The 15,292-nt window shown below is 38.7% G+C and overlaps 1 protein-coding gene across 11 annotated transcripts in view; it reads right to left on the bottom strand.

Annotated features, from left to right (window-relative positions):
- Positions 1 to 206: 206 nt before the first annotated feature.
- Positions 207 to 15,292, bottom strand: part of LOC113517425 (rho GTPase-activating protein 23) — a 477,294-nt gene continuing 462,208 nt past the window's right edge. For 10 of the 11 annotated variants that reach the window (XM_052902374.1, XM_052902288.1, XM_052902317.1 and 7 more), the window contains 9 exons: positions 10,050 to 10,208; positions 9,231 to 9,426; positions 7,896 to 8,110; positions 7,204 to 7,414; positions 6,457 to 6,716; positions 5,239 to 5,365; positions 4,592 to 4,841; positions 4,384 to 4,472; positions 207 to 3,546 (listed from right to left, as the gene is read on the bottom strand). In XM_052902374.1, the coding sequence (XP_052758334.1) occupies positions 2,561 to 3,546; positions 4,384 to 4,472; positions 4,592 to 4,841; positions 5,239 to 5,365; positions 6,457 to 6,716; positions 7,204 to 7,414; positions 7,896 to 8,110; positions 9,231 to 9,426; positions 10,050 to 10,208 (2,493 nt within the window). In that variant the 3' untranslated portion in view covers positions 207 to 2,560. Of the gene's footprint in view, positions 3,547 to 4,133; positions 4,195 to 4,383; positions 4,473 to 4,591; positions 4,842 to 5,238; positions 5,366 to 6,456; positions 6,717 to 7,203; positions 7,415 to 7,895; positions 8,111 to 9,230; positions 9,427 to 10,049; positions 10,209 to 15,292 lie in introns of all 11 variants that reach the window. The other variant, XM_052902585.1, reaches the window with a different exon arrangement.

Here is a 15,292-nt window from a genome sequence, read left to right as displayed (position 1 = left end):
CTTCTATATATAACTTGTTGCATTAACAAACACTTAACTACATAAAGACTAGTTGTAACAAGCGGTTTCACCCGTGTATATATGTATGTAACGTATTCTGTATATTAAGATATAGAGAATACATTAGGTTGTGGGAATAGAACGGTAGGTAAGGTCGAAGAGATCGACCCTACTGCTGTTACAAGGATGTAATAATACGACAAAAATATCTTGATTCAATATTTTATTTTCATTGCTCCAAAATATACACAATGACAAGTATTGTAAATCTGGATATTACCACATTTGCAAAATGTCTTTAAGGTGGTTATTTAAATTTCATAGCTGATTACACGAAGAACATGAATATATATATTTGAATACTCTGTAAGCAGACACACGAGCGGGCTCTCATACGGAGACGTGTCTTTTATATTAATCTAGCGCCGAGTTGCGCGCATTCACTACTCACCTACCCTCTACATACATTATAATGTAAAATTATTAAATTCACTTTCTACACTAAATTATATATTTACAAATAAAACTTTAAAGGAACGCTTTGCAAACATCCAACAAACTTGAGATCGTCTTAACGTAAAGATGGTATAAAATTTTTTAAAAGTTAAAGAACGAAAGTCAAACATTATTTTGCTGACGACATATTTACAAGAATACAATATATAATTACAATTTTAAAAAAGAAATTGTTCCAAATCACATTTTACAGTTTTCGAAAATAAATAACAATCGAATTTAGCCTAAAATACTTCTCTTTGATAAACAAAACAATAAAAAATAATTGCATTCAACAAAGCTACAATAACAAATTTAATATAAATTAATCTTAAAAGAAATGTACAGTTTTTACAAAGCTAAGGGGATCACTTTCATTATTATCACTGTAATGTATTGTTAACGTCAGTTAGTTGCAATTAAAAGACGTCACTGAATAAACATATCGTAGTCATTATAGTGAATAATTAATTATATATGCCTAATAATTATTATTATAATTAAATTGATTGTATTGCATTCAATATTTACAATTTATCATTCGTACTTTGCAATGTTAAATCAAAGCCTTCACAAGCAAAATCTTCAGCATTATATCTTTCATTATTCAATTAAAATCATTTCATTTCATTAACATTAATCATAGTATCATTTTATAATATATTTTAATAAGGAGACAAGGTAACTTTAATATGTAAGATACATATAAGTATTAATTTAAAATTGTGCATAAAATTCGAATCAGCTACGACTATTGCAAAGGCAAGTAGGTGAGGTACACTTTTTTAATGTATCATCAATAGATAGTATTATGAAAATTCTATGGCTAGGGCCTACAATATATTCCTAAGCACAAATTCTTACAATTAAGTGGTGTCACGTCGATCTGGTCATTATATGTATACCCCCTTATCTTCCCGGGTATACAACTAAACAATTTTAAACCTACAGGCGATTTATATTATATAAAATTTCATTGTCTGTAGGTGTATATACTAAATTTAAACTAGTAGCACTAATTTTATCAATCAATATTATGCTCATTATTTTGCACTTTTAAATTATCAAGTCCCACTTTAACTCTGTTATAAGTAGTACAATATCTACAAAGGGAGTTTTACTACAAGTCATGTTTGTAGACTGTGGAACACAACGATAATAGTACCTTATGTACAAATAGTATTTTAATATAATGTGAAAGTGCATATTTCATGTCCATGATATGGTTGTATCGTTGATAGTACAATCCTAACCCTTTCATTCCGGTCACCGAATCGTTCTTTCATTCTGGTACGCTCCGCGCATACATCTATTCTCAAGTTAATCAGTTACATCATCATTCTTTGGCATTGTTTAGTGAGCTTGGTTCTTTAGGCTTTCACTAATTGTTTTCATTTCAAAAACATATCCACCCAGTCCTCCTTCACTACTTGTATTGCACTGTTCAAATATTAATATTTTATTGAATCGTTTACTCTGTTTATTCTCACATAATGTGTATAATAATAAAATATTAACCTATATATTAGATAAATGTGAAGTTATGTGAATTTTGTTAAGTCTTATGGATTTTTAAATCCTCACCATGCTGCACTGTCTTACGAATGAGTATTTAATAGAATAATACAGTTAGCTATTTACGCTCTAATAATCTATTCAGTCAATTGAATCGAATCAAATTAATAGCCTCTCTCAAAATGAAAGCTTTGAACTGTTAGTATCGACTCGATAGGTACCTGGGTAAATCAGACTTTAAATATTTTTAGATAGATAATACATACATATTCTATATTCGATTCTCGGTAAAAATTTTAACTTACGGTAAACAGCGTTCGTCTCGTAGTAGCACAAAAGGAAACTATATCTAAACAGCACCAACCGTGCGATAGGCACCGAAACGGATCCATTCATCGGAGAGATGTGTAGTAGAAGGATCCAGAGCGACCGGCGTCGTGCCGGCGATCGTGTTTATTGTTCCAGGGGAAATGTTCGTGGCTACGTTAAATCGCTGCGGTATCGGTAGCGGCGCTCAGAGCGAGTGGTGGTGTTGGGAGCGGTGCGCGGGTCAGACGTGCGACTCGAGCGGCGGCCGCGGCGGCGGCACGAGCGGCGCGGGCCACACGGCGGCCGCCACGCACGCCGACAGGTCGGGCGACGACGTGCGCGTGTGCCGCGCGCTCCACCCGTCCTTGTCGAAGTCCTTCGTGCCGCCCACCGTGTGCCGCCGCTTAATGCCGCGCTCCGGCATGCCGTTCTTGCGCTTCAGCTTCGTCGAGCGCCACGCGCCGCTCTCGCGCCGCCTCGCGCCGTTCCACTCTCCCTTGTCGAGCTTGCCCGGCCGCTCGCTCTTGTTAAGCGACTCGGAGCGCTGCAGTCGCTCGACGCGGCAGTTGAGGCTCTCCGAGCGCAGCACCCTCGCCTCGCCGCGCTCGCCGTCCCTGTTCAGCGACTCGGAACGTTTTAGCTTCGCGCAGTCGCCGTCGCCGCTTCCGTCGCCGGGTGCCGGCTCGTTCTCGAGCGCGGCGCTGTTTCGCTTCCCGCACTCGGGGTTAGAGGGCCGCAGCCCATCGTAGGCCGGGCGGAGCGCCCTGTCGACCGCGTCGTCGGCGGGCATCGCCTCTCCGCTCGAGGCCTGCGAGCGCGCATCGTCCTTGTCGGGGTCGTGACTAGTGTTGCCGGGGACGATGCAGTTCTCCTTCTCGGAGTCGTCGGTGTCGTCGCGGGCGGGCGCGGCGGGCGCGCGGCGGGCGCGGCGCGGCCAGGCGCGGCCGTCGGCCTCGTCGGCGCTGCTGGAGGAGGAGTGGCGCAGGTCGCGCGCGAGCCAGGCCGCCTTCAGCTCGTGCGCGCGCGCGGCCGGCGACACGCGCTCTCCGCGCGCGCTGCGCAGGCTGCCGCTGGACGGCGAGCTGCCGCTCGACTTGCCCTCCTCGTGTTCGTCCTGGCACTCATCCGCGTACGGGATGCTGCCGTCATCGAGCGGCGACGAGTTGTTCAGCGTGCGCAGTTTCTGGTCGAAGGTGCTGGTCAGAGAGGACACCAAGTCCCCGGTTCCTAAAACAAGTGACGTGGTTTTCAGTACGCGAAACTCGCTCGGTGAGCGTCAGACACGAATACGCAAGCGTGTTAATTGTTTTGCATCGTTAGGTGACAAGTAAACTGACGATCGATGAGTAGAATGGTATGTACAGTAGGCGAATGCGATGATGTCGGCTCGGACCTACTAGACGATGCACGAGCGAGGAAGCCGTGCTGTCAGCAGCCGCCGGTTCAAAGCGTTAGTTGTTCGGAACTGCTGTATTTGTTCACATTTATTTTTACCTGTCTAACGACATTCAATAATATTTATAAATACTTACATCTCATTATACTGAATTGTTATTAAAAATTGAAATTTATTCGTTTTCATAGCAGATTTTTAATTGTTCAATCTATGGATCAAGTGATTGCTATTAGACAAATATCTGAACTGACTTGTGATAAACTGTACTTATTTGGTCATCGTTTCTATTGTTAAAGCCCCTACAGTACAGGTTACGACAAGTCAAACTGTAACACATGTAAACAAATAAAGCGGCCATGTTAACAGAGCCGTTGCGTACACGCACACACTTGCAACACGCACGCTCTCATTCCTATACCTTTTATGTGGACAAAAGAAAGGGATTGCTGTGCCTATTCTCTGACGTCAGAACCGGACACCTAGTGGAGCAAATAAGTAGACACCTTTTTAAAATACACAGTATTTGTCTATGGTTCAAGAAAATGTAATGAGATCTTATTAGAGAAATGGCCAGCATCATTTATGGTTTCACAAGTAGCATTTTTGTTTATAGTGAAACCATAGACTACACTGATAAACAATTATTACAAATATAGATAAATACATACCATCGATAGAGAAGTTGTTCAGCGCATGTGTATGCCGCGAGAGCTCTTGGCGACCGCGGCCCAGCGCTGCCATGGTTTCAATTTCAATTCTGTAGATAAAATCAAAATTAAATAAATATTTTTTATTGCACTCTAAAATACAATAAGAATGTCGATTAAAAGATTAATTAGCAAAATACAGTACAGATATTAAAATAAAGAATCTTACTTATTGACTCCATCGTGTCTGCTGAATCTCTCGGGCAGTCCGTCGTAGTCGGCCAGGGAGGTGGTGAGGTGCGCGGGCGGCGACGTGAGGGGCGAGTTGGGCGGCGATCCGCCAGGGGACGCTTCCGTCCTTTTGTCCGCTTCCATCCACTTCTTATCTGCGGACGGCTTCGACCGCGGCTTGCGTTGTATCTTGCGGTTTGCCGCCGATATTATTGATGACACTATATCGCGGGTTGTGACGTCTTTACCTACGAAAAATGTTTGTATTAAACAAAAATGAAGGTAAGATCTTCAGGGTCGGCAACGAGCACGTGACACCCCTAGTGTTGTAGGCGTCCACCGTTTACCATCAGACGGGCATGATAGTCGCTTTTGTGTTATTAAAAAAAAATTTTTAGTATTAAATGACAAATAAAAAAAATTAACACCATGGTAAGAAGAACTCGTGCTCAGAAGTAAAATGTTAATAAAGGTAGAAATATTTAAGAACTATTTAGATTAAACCTTAAATGACATTTATTCATCATTTTGGGAGTTACAAGATGCACAAATATACAAAACCTCCAAACGTTCACTCTTTACGCCGGAAGTTAAAAATAAAAGTAAGGTTTGGTGTTATTTTTAACTATCCGGAGTTTTAATTACCTTCAATCTTCTTGACATTGTGTATGAGCAGGTCGCGTGATGGCGCCGGCGCAGGGGACAACTCCTCAGCAGTAGGGGGAGGGTCCACAGGGGGCTCACCTTCCTCTTCTTCGAAATACCAATCGTACTAGAATGTTTATTTTCAATGTAAATATAATTGCTCATACAGTTTATTTATGATTTAGGATTTATTTTTTTAATGGGTGATAATGAAATGGTAACTTCGCCTGCGCTATCGGTATACAATGGCTGGGTACCAGTGACGGGTGATGAGCATGAAAGCAAGTCAGTTAGGCCATTGTGACGAAATAACTATTAATCACGATGGTTTCCAGAGGAAACCGCGTGGAGGTTGACCTGACAGGGCTTGTTAGCAATGGGGCCACGAGTCTCCATTGCTAACAATCCCTTTCCCCGAGATATGTACTGTTGGTGAATAGAAGAGCTTTTATTTCGACTTCTAGGTGGTTTGACCGATCGACTGATTAATCGATTGACCGATTGATTGATTGATCGATCGATTAATTCATCGATTGATCGAGCGATTGATCGATCAATTGATCGACCGTTTAATTGATTGATCGATTGATCGACCGATTAGGGAGGATTTATGATGACGAACATGTTAGTCTTTTTGGAGATATGTCACAGAGGTTGTAGACTCTGGATTCCAAATAGATGCAGTTTATTTTGACAAAAAAAAGGCATTCGATAGCGTAGGTAATAATGACCAACATATAGTCAACCTACTTCTCCACAAATTTTCAGCTGTCGGATTTTTTCCTTTTTTATAATTTTTTTTTTCAACTACCTTCGTGATATAAGACAGTATGTGTCTCAAGGGTACGGAAGATTATCTATTCCATTTGTAGTTCTGCCGCTAAACAACTATACTTGCATTGTGTTTATGTTAGAAGGGTGGGATATGGTAACGAAATTACAGGGTACGGAGGCATAACACTTCAGTCCTCATGAACTACAATGTATGAGGGGTCATGGACGTCACCGAGTATTCTATAACGACCATGGTACTATTCATATCTATAGATGACAGTATATACTATTGATTATGAGAGCCATAAGCTCGTTTTGCTATCTAATGTATAAAAAAAGTTATTTACTATGTTCCTTACATAATATAGTCAAGCACATCAAAGTTATCAAAATACCATCTCTGTGACTATCAAGACCGCTGTGAGCAAAGTCAAATTGACTTACATGTGTAAGAAAAGATTCGATAATGCGGCACTGGCTGGACATGTCATTGACCATCGCGAGCATATCATCACTGGCGCCGCGCACCAGCGTCGGTCCGAACACGATGGCCAGGTTCCTGGCTTCCATCTTGTTGAACGCGGAATGCTCCACCACCCTCCGCAAATGCTGTATCAGGTACTTGAGTGTTTCGTAGTGAGCTTCAGGTAATGCGTGCACGAGGCGGCGCAGCTCCCTCGCTCTCTCAGCCGAGCGGTCGGCCGCTGCAAATAAAATTAGAATTCGTCACATGAGCGGAAATCGATTCGTTTTTACACCATTTTATGTCTTCTTGGTGAGTAAGTATTTTAAATGTGACGACAACGCCAATAAAGTTGGCAAATATGGATTTTTATAGATTTGGCAAGCGTCTATAGCTGTATTTCTTTCAATGACTGTTCTAAATTTTTAGGTGAGATAGTAGAAAAAAAAATCAAATACCTATCTATACCTGTAATATACATACATAAACTAGCTTCAAACTTGTAGAAATATTTTGAATATTGATCAAGTAGTCTTTATTAATCAGTCTAAAAATCTTGGTATCTATTAGTTCGTCTATAATTTAGACAACCCCGTACGTGTCAAGTAAAACTATGCAAATGTTTTATTTAAGTAATATAATATGTTTCATTCAGAAAATGTATATTTAATTTGTAAGAAAGTACAAAAACCAAGTGGTCCTTCGAGTCGGATAGCGTTAGTACTAACCAATAAAGGCGGAATAGAGATCGGCGGTGAGGAGTGGGTCAGGCAGTCGGCGCAAGTAGGCCTTGAGCAGACTGGAGGCGACGTGCACGTCGGCCCAGCGCGCATCGCCGTCCGGCGGCGGCTCACCGCGGTCCAGCGCCGCTGCGAGTGCCGCCACGCCGGCCGCGTTGCCCGGCACCCGGTATACGCCTACTGTTCGTAGACCGTATGCCTGCATATTGATCACAAAGTTAATTTTGTGGTCTTTCATCAGAGATCTACGATAAATTTATTATTTATTTTTTAAGGACAATTAACTACATATCTAAGACATATGTCGAAAGTGCTGTCATTGGTATGAAGCCGTCACGGCATACATTATATGTATTATAATAAAATTATAAGCTTCAACATCTAGGTATGTTTTCAAGTAATACGTGTTTATATGTTAATATTAATTTGTTAATTAAGAAGCAGTAAAACAATTACAACACTAACTATTACATCATTCAAATAAAAATAAATTATCAATGAAAATAATGATTATGATTAAATAAGATGTAATCTAAATATGTTAGAAAGTTTTTGGATAAAAGTAATTACAAAATAAATAAAATTCCTTATATTAATAAAAAAAATTAATTAGGATGACGTAAAATAGAATGGAACGGAATTCAAATATAAATTATCAAATGTATAGATCGTAAATTTACCTCAACTGCATGTGCTGGCAGGGTGACCGCGCGAGGTACAAGGGGATGCTCCGGGTCCGTGGGACACCGTTCCAAAGGTGCCCCGAGCCAGCCCGTGGTGGCGGTCGCCGGTGCCGTCGTACTCGTCCCGCCGTGCATTCGCCGCAGTTGTTTCGCCATGCGGCCCTTCCATGTCTTGTTCTTGGGAGACGATGGAAGCGTTGGAGTTGGTGGGCCTAGAATAATTTGTATACATTAATGTATATTGATACAAGTATCAAAAATAAAATAATAAGAAAAAAGAATATAAAAATGTATCAAGACACATTTTCGTAGGACTGGAAGTGGGAAACGAGCTATCAACTAAAAGCTAACGTGGGAAGAGCAGTTGATCTGAGTTTCAGTCATGTTGACATTTGGTATAGTCAACATACAACATAGTCATACTCGTAGGTCGGTAACTCTTTTAATCATTTTTTTAAACGTAATTACACCTAACATAACTGTGAAGTATAACGAATACCATCAAATTGAATTGCCATAAAGCAAATTTTCATTATTTAAAATGTTTCCAAATATGCTTCTAGAAACCTCTGTAGTCCGCGTGATCGTTTAAAAAGTATATAATAATCTCCTTTTGGCAGCAGTACATTATTTGGCAAATGTGTAATATCGGCAACGCTTTTGAACTTTAATTACAGCATTCACGTGAAGCGTGAAAGACAAAAACAGTGTAGTATTACAATGTCGTAAATCCATCACGTTTATTTGGAATGAGATATTTTTGTGATCATTTATGTAACGAACTAAGGGTAAAGTCCACGTTTTTCTGGACGTGTGCTTAGAAAAACGTGGACTTAATCATTACCTTCTGACATAGAGTTGATGATAGCGCGTGATCAATACTGAAATACCTTATTTGATTCCGTTATTGGACCGTAAAATATTTGACAACTACTTTAGATATTTTTACAAAAGCAAAAAAGTGGCGCCAATGTGATGGTTACCTTATCTGCATTTGTTGATAATGTCTTATCTTAAAGTCTATTTGGATATATTTATTTATAAAAGGCTTTAGCATTTGATTGTTTTCTTTTACCGAGAGATGACTTAATGTATATGTATATATGCATATAGGGAGATAGTTCTTTTAATGTCTTTTTTTCTAAATAAATTCTTACTCATTACATTTTCTAAAGGTCTTTTAATTTATCTAGGCGTGTCAGCTGTTTCGTATCATACTCTAATTTACTCAATTGTATCTTAACTAATCTACCTTAACTAACTAAAAATGGACCAGCAAGTTTAAATCTGTAATCAAGTATTTAGGTAGATAATATAATATAGATAATATACCAGTAGGAGATCTATTCCTGCCGATCTTCTTACTCCGCTGTGGTGGTAGAGGAGAGGGACAGTCGACGGGCACTGCGGCGGGGGCGGTAGTTGATGGAGGCGCGACCTGCGCAGGCGCAGAATCCGCTGGTGGCGGTTCCGCTGTGTGTCTTCTCAGAGCAGCGAGCCATCTTTGTGCGTCCGCGGCACCTTCCGCCTTTAAAAACAGAATATTCAATTAGCATGTTTGCATTATCAACATTATCAATTCTAATAAAAGTTAAGAAATTCGAGAGCGGTCTTCCTTTAGATGGGAAGTAGATACCGTGATATTTGTATCCATTGAGTCGGCGAACTTGTTTGTTGCTGTAATCGGTTATGAATTGATAGTATGCTGATTGTAACGGATCTATCAATGACTCACGTATTTGTCTATATCCTATTTTAGGCGGAAGTGACTTTTATAAAAATTGGGACTATAATCCAACGGTAATACTTTGATTTGAAAATTGGAAATATTGTTTAAAAAAAGTATATAACTGTCAATATTGAGGAATAGTTAGATAGTTATAGTTATCTACAGAAGCAGAAGGTAAGACGAATGAGGTCGCGGTAAAAGAACAATAGTAAGATATTTAAGATTTCACAAAAAAATTTAATGACTACAATCTTGTACTATAATAGGACCAGTGCGGGAGTAAACCTTAAACATTAAGTAAACATTTAAAAAAGAATCATTATAAATAGGAATTATTGATGAAGATATCTCGTTACATAATTAAGAACAGTTAAACAGTTAAAAATAACCACATAGCTAAATAAAAATGAATTATGACAAACCTGGAGGAGGAACTCATCAGTGGCGGTGGTGACCCGGACGACGTGTTTCCTCTTGGTGTAGTCATCAGCTAACACCACGGCCAACGAGTGGCGGACGTCGAGCGCGTCCCGGGACCCGCTCTGCGCCTCCGACCCGGATCCGCTTACTGCGCCGGGGCTCTGTAACAAATACATAGATTTTTATTACATGATACGATAGACACGTTGTTTTGCATAAATAAGCTTTCGGGAGATTTTTTTTAACCAAATGCGGACTATATATAGAAAAGGCATGGACTTCGATTCCATTCGTTTCTGCCGCCAGAATTGTGTTTGTATGTTATGTTTTGATCGGAATCGTGAGATATGACACTGAAATTATATGGTACAGAATGGTAATAACACCATAATCCTCAGATATGGTAATGTATGAGAAGTACTATGTCCATGTATTATTTATAACAATTTTGATTGTTTAACATTTTAAGTTGCATATATATTATTTATTCTTGGTCGGATAAACATAAGAAACGAACTCTTCTAAATAAGATGATGTTCGTAGTTTTGTTTCTACTAAACAATATATCCTAAGTTAAGAATTAGGAGTTATCTAGAGTGATTGCATGGCATTATAGTAAAAAAAAAAAGAGCATAAACCTAGTACAATGTAAGTACTCATAAAAAGTTAAGAAGTATTATAGTAAGAAACCTAATGAACTCCGTAAAAAAACGTGATTACAAAATTTTAAACAAGTCCTAGCTATATTATTAAGTTTTCACGAGAGGCAAAATTGTGTACAAAATATAGATGGGTGTATGCGTTTTAGAAGTAAAAATAAATTGGCTAGCTAATAACTCATGCACCAAAATAAAAACTAATCATCTTTCGCTATCACTCTATCGAATCGAGACGAGAAAACGAAACATGCTTCGCTCGTGTGCAAATTAATGCAATTATCGGAACAATTTCGAAACCAGTGTCGGACAAATCGTGTGAACCAAACGACACTGCTCACGGAACTAGCATAAAACGGCGGTTAGCTTTCACCCCCTAATTATAGGTATTACTTACCTTTAAAAAAGAATAGACGTGAATCAGACAAGTGCTTAAAATATTGTTCGTGTTTTTGCTGCTATTATTTGTGCGGAGGTAGCATTAATCAAACGAGTAGAGACTGAGAGTCGCGGCGCGCCGGCGTCGGCGCAAGCGCAAGTGGGTTACAAGTGTGATAAATTAGCCGAAAAATAACACCGCAATGTAAACGACAAATTATGAGAGTTAGAGACACCGTAATACTATGCACAAATTTATTTTTGAATCATATACGGAAGTAAATAAATCTATTTACCTACTTTGTTATAAGTGCATTGTTATGAAAGCGTTTTATTTAGTAGTATCTTTTTGCCTGTTACTTCGTACGAGTGGACTTCAGACTTAGAAAAAAAAATTCTTGATGGCGTATCAAGATGAAACATACAGAAGATTTTAAGTTTGACCTTTAGGAACACAACTGTAGAAAGCACATTTAATTTGGTGCAGTTTTTACGTGATGCCGGAACAAACATAGAGATTGACAACATTCCTAAAAATATTGTTTTGGCATCTGTTAGTCTTATTAAGACCTCTCATATATTTTTTTCTAAAATATATTCCATGTACAAACATCTCATTATGTTACAATTTTATTATATCAATAAGATTTGAAATTAATTAGGCGCGTAAGGGAAGATGAGGGAAGGCCAGTAGCATCTCTCTTAAAATATCTCCAAAGCCTAACTGCGGTTGCCAATCCGCCTGTCTAGCGTGGTAACTAATGGCAAAACCCCCCCAAGGGGGAGGCTTATGGAGCAGTGGACAATTTTAGACTAATATGATGATGATGATGAGAATTAATTAGGTACACATGGATATGACATTATGATATTTACAGCACTTTTTTATGTAACTTAGAATGGCAAACAAGCTGACGGCCCATAATACCAAAGAAAGTGGTAACCATCGCCTATAGATATGAACAGTACCATGGACATAACAGCCTATATTTTATCTCTTATGATACCCGTCATGTATTGCCATTCTTGATACACCAGGTACATAGACACCGTATATTTATATACCAGATTGCAATGATAATTTCGCTCTTTTATAAAATGCGACGTTTGGTACGGATAATGTCTGGGACTTCGTGCGGATCAATTTTTGATGACAATCACTTTGACATCGAGCTTTCTCTCCGCCATAATTCATCTAAATCGGTGCAGTAGCATAATCGTGAAAGCATAACAAATAGATGGGCATTGCATACAAACAGACAGATTCACTTTCATATTTGTATAATATTAGTAAGATTTAGTAAGGCAGCTATGGAAGTGTTTATTTAACAAATCGTGATCAGTATAGAAATTAAGTTCAGGCAAACAGCAAATATATTTTGAAATTCGAGTTGAATCAACATCAAGTAAATGAACTACTTAAGTGCTTTGTGTGGGTTTTGATATCCAGCATCTGTTTACCAGCCGCCGGCTACATCATACCTAGTTACATCGCGGAAATCGAAAGTGTAAATGCGGTCGCATCTTCCGCTGCTTTCCGAGTGCCACTTTACCACGGTTCACGCTTCACGATCCTAGATGACAATTTCAAATGCAACAGATATCGTTATAATAATATTAACTATCATTTAACCTGTCTCGATACGAAAAAGTGAATATTGCTTTCAAAGAAAATTACCGGTTTGAGATAGCACGCGTCGATTAATTGCCGACCTACATTCGACGTTATCCGTCTATCTATGTAACAACGAAAAAAACTTGTTTGTTCGTCTGGCGACAACATTTGACGATCGCAACCTATACACATCAAATGCAATTAGCGGGTCAACGGTCTCGCAGAAGTGGCACAGTGACGTAACTTGCATGTGTACTTATAGGTACCAGAGGTTATGCTAACGAACAATTAGCAAGCAGGCGCAACCAGGATGCCTCGTTATCGAATTAGAGCTGATGGTAGCCGAGACGCTCGGCGATTGTTTAGAAAGTAGACGAAAGAAATTCGAAACTATCCGCGGAGTAATTGACCCGATAAATATCTAGGCAGCGGCGCCTTTATCGACGTGTAAGTACCTAATGGGTAATAATGTATTACTTGTGGGTCAATTGCACCAATGATCGTAATTGCAAGGCGTGCTATGACGCCCTCGCTTTGCCAACTCGTCGTGCGAGTTGCTCTTTATAGTTTAAGACGTCTCGACATTTTCAATCAATTAATTGGTAAGTCATGGTTGTTGATTGAGAAAGGCCAGTGTCAAAATATGTTTTCACGGCTTTCGCCTTCACGATTATTGTTACTGGTACAGTTACATAAAGTTTCTATGAAAATATGTTGTTACGAATACCAATATACTTTTTGTCTTGTCAATATGTTGCCTTACTAATAATAATTATTTAGCCAATAATAGAATATTTTGCAATTTTATCATTGAATTATTGTTTACCTACTGTGATGTTGTTTATTTTTTATCTTTTATTTATTTCGTGTTTACAATTATTTATTTATTTAATAATCATATAATTGTATTACGTAAATGTAATTTGTCAGTGTTTCAGTATTTTTATTATCAGTATATTTTCCTCGTTTTATGGTTGCGTTGTGACTAATACATGTAAACGTTCGCGATAAGAATGTTTTTCAGTATTTATGAATATATTTTCATGAAAGTCGACGAAAATTACAGAATAAAAGAGTTTTAAATATTAGTAGTAGAAGGTAATACTCCATGGCTTGAAAAAAGGAATCTATTGTATTTAGTTAGTATCCGTAACGGATGGTACAGATAATGAATGACTGAGTACTCTTGCTTTATCAATCCATTTTATTTTTATTGGATCGAACACATTTGTACTACTTCCACAGATTTTCCACAGAATTCCAAATTCCACCAAGTGCCAACAATACCTAGCATCAACAAAATTGCATTTATTTTTAAATGCAGAGCATTGCACCCTTTAAAACCTAAACTGGCAAAGGAAGTTTGTGTTGATCACAAATAAAATTTTTGAGATTTTTTTAAATGACCATAATGTTCATACCATGTTTTATATTCAGAAATATAGTCTTTGAATGTATAATAGCACTCACCAATAAATCGGTGTACCAAAGCGTCATCTTTTGGCCACGCTCCACCAGTCACGTGGGGACACAATCTATCTTGCTCATTGTCGTAACTTGGCACACACAACAAATGCACTCCTTTCCAACAATTGTCACTCTGAATCTAAAGGATTTTGCACCCAAACACTGGATGAGGGCATTGCCCTTACTTCAAATGCAAAAAATCTTCCGAAATAACACAGTTCATTGATATAAAGTACCTTCTTTCGTCAATCCTGATGGATTGAATTCTCAGTACAATACGATTATCTGTTATATTTTAATCAACAAAGAGTAAAAGTAAAAATAAACAAAAAATATTTTTATTAATTCGCGGAAGTGCAAAGAAACACGGGCGGGCGGCTCGCTCGTCTGAAGGACTATGACACACCGCGGTCGTCCACGGCCAGACGATCGACGTTGTGACGATCTGCGTTTGCGCAGAGAAAGTGCTCCCGCGCAGACTCCGCGGCGTCTGCCTAATGGTTTTCACGGTTCACAAATTAATGACTTTTCCTAAACACCAACTTGTCATAATAGAGGTCGGTTTTAATTTTGAATTATACATGCGTCACGTTTATCTTCTATTGGGGTAGGTAGAACGCAATGCCAAATGTTCCGATACAGTTAGAATTATTTTGCCTTTCCATATATCTATTCTTATAAGATCATCCGTTATGATTTTTTTATAAGATTTTATTGTTATCATTTCCACATTTTCCATCGATAAAATTCTGATACTTTTTCTGTAGGGTTGTCAACATTACTCAGGTGCGAAAGTCAGTTGACCATGTAGTTTACTAATTCTACTATCGGTATCGTCACGCCTTAAGTCCTCTAAATCGCAAATACGTCACGTACAATGATAATTCGTCATACTTTTCCTTTGCTTTGTGTCCAGGGCTAACCACAATTATTTTCAGTTTACATTTGCGTGATTTATTGCTATTGTAGACGGTGACATGCGAGATGGCTTGCAGCTTTGTTGACGAGAAGACAAACGTGCCAAGTTTTCATAAAAGACTTTTCTAGGTTTTTTTTTGGTAGTATACCCATAGCGTCGCTGTTACTTGATTTTATTTCTCAAAGAAAATAAAAAGTGGACAAGGTAGTT

The sequence above is a fragment of the Galleria mellonella genome, unplaced genomic scaffold (genome assembly GCF_026898425.1).
Source record: "Galleria mellonella isolate WM207_F2 unplaced genomic scaffold, CSIRO_AGI_GalMel_v1 utg103, whole genome shotgun sequence".
NCBI lineage: Eukaryota > Metazoa > Arthropoda > Insecta > Lepidoptera > Pyralidae > Galleria > Galleria mellonella.
This window is presented reverse-complemented; position numbering and strand designations above follow the sequence as displayed.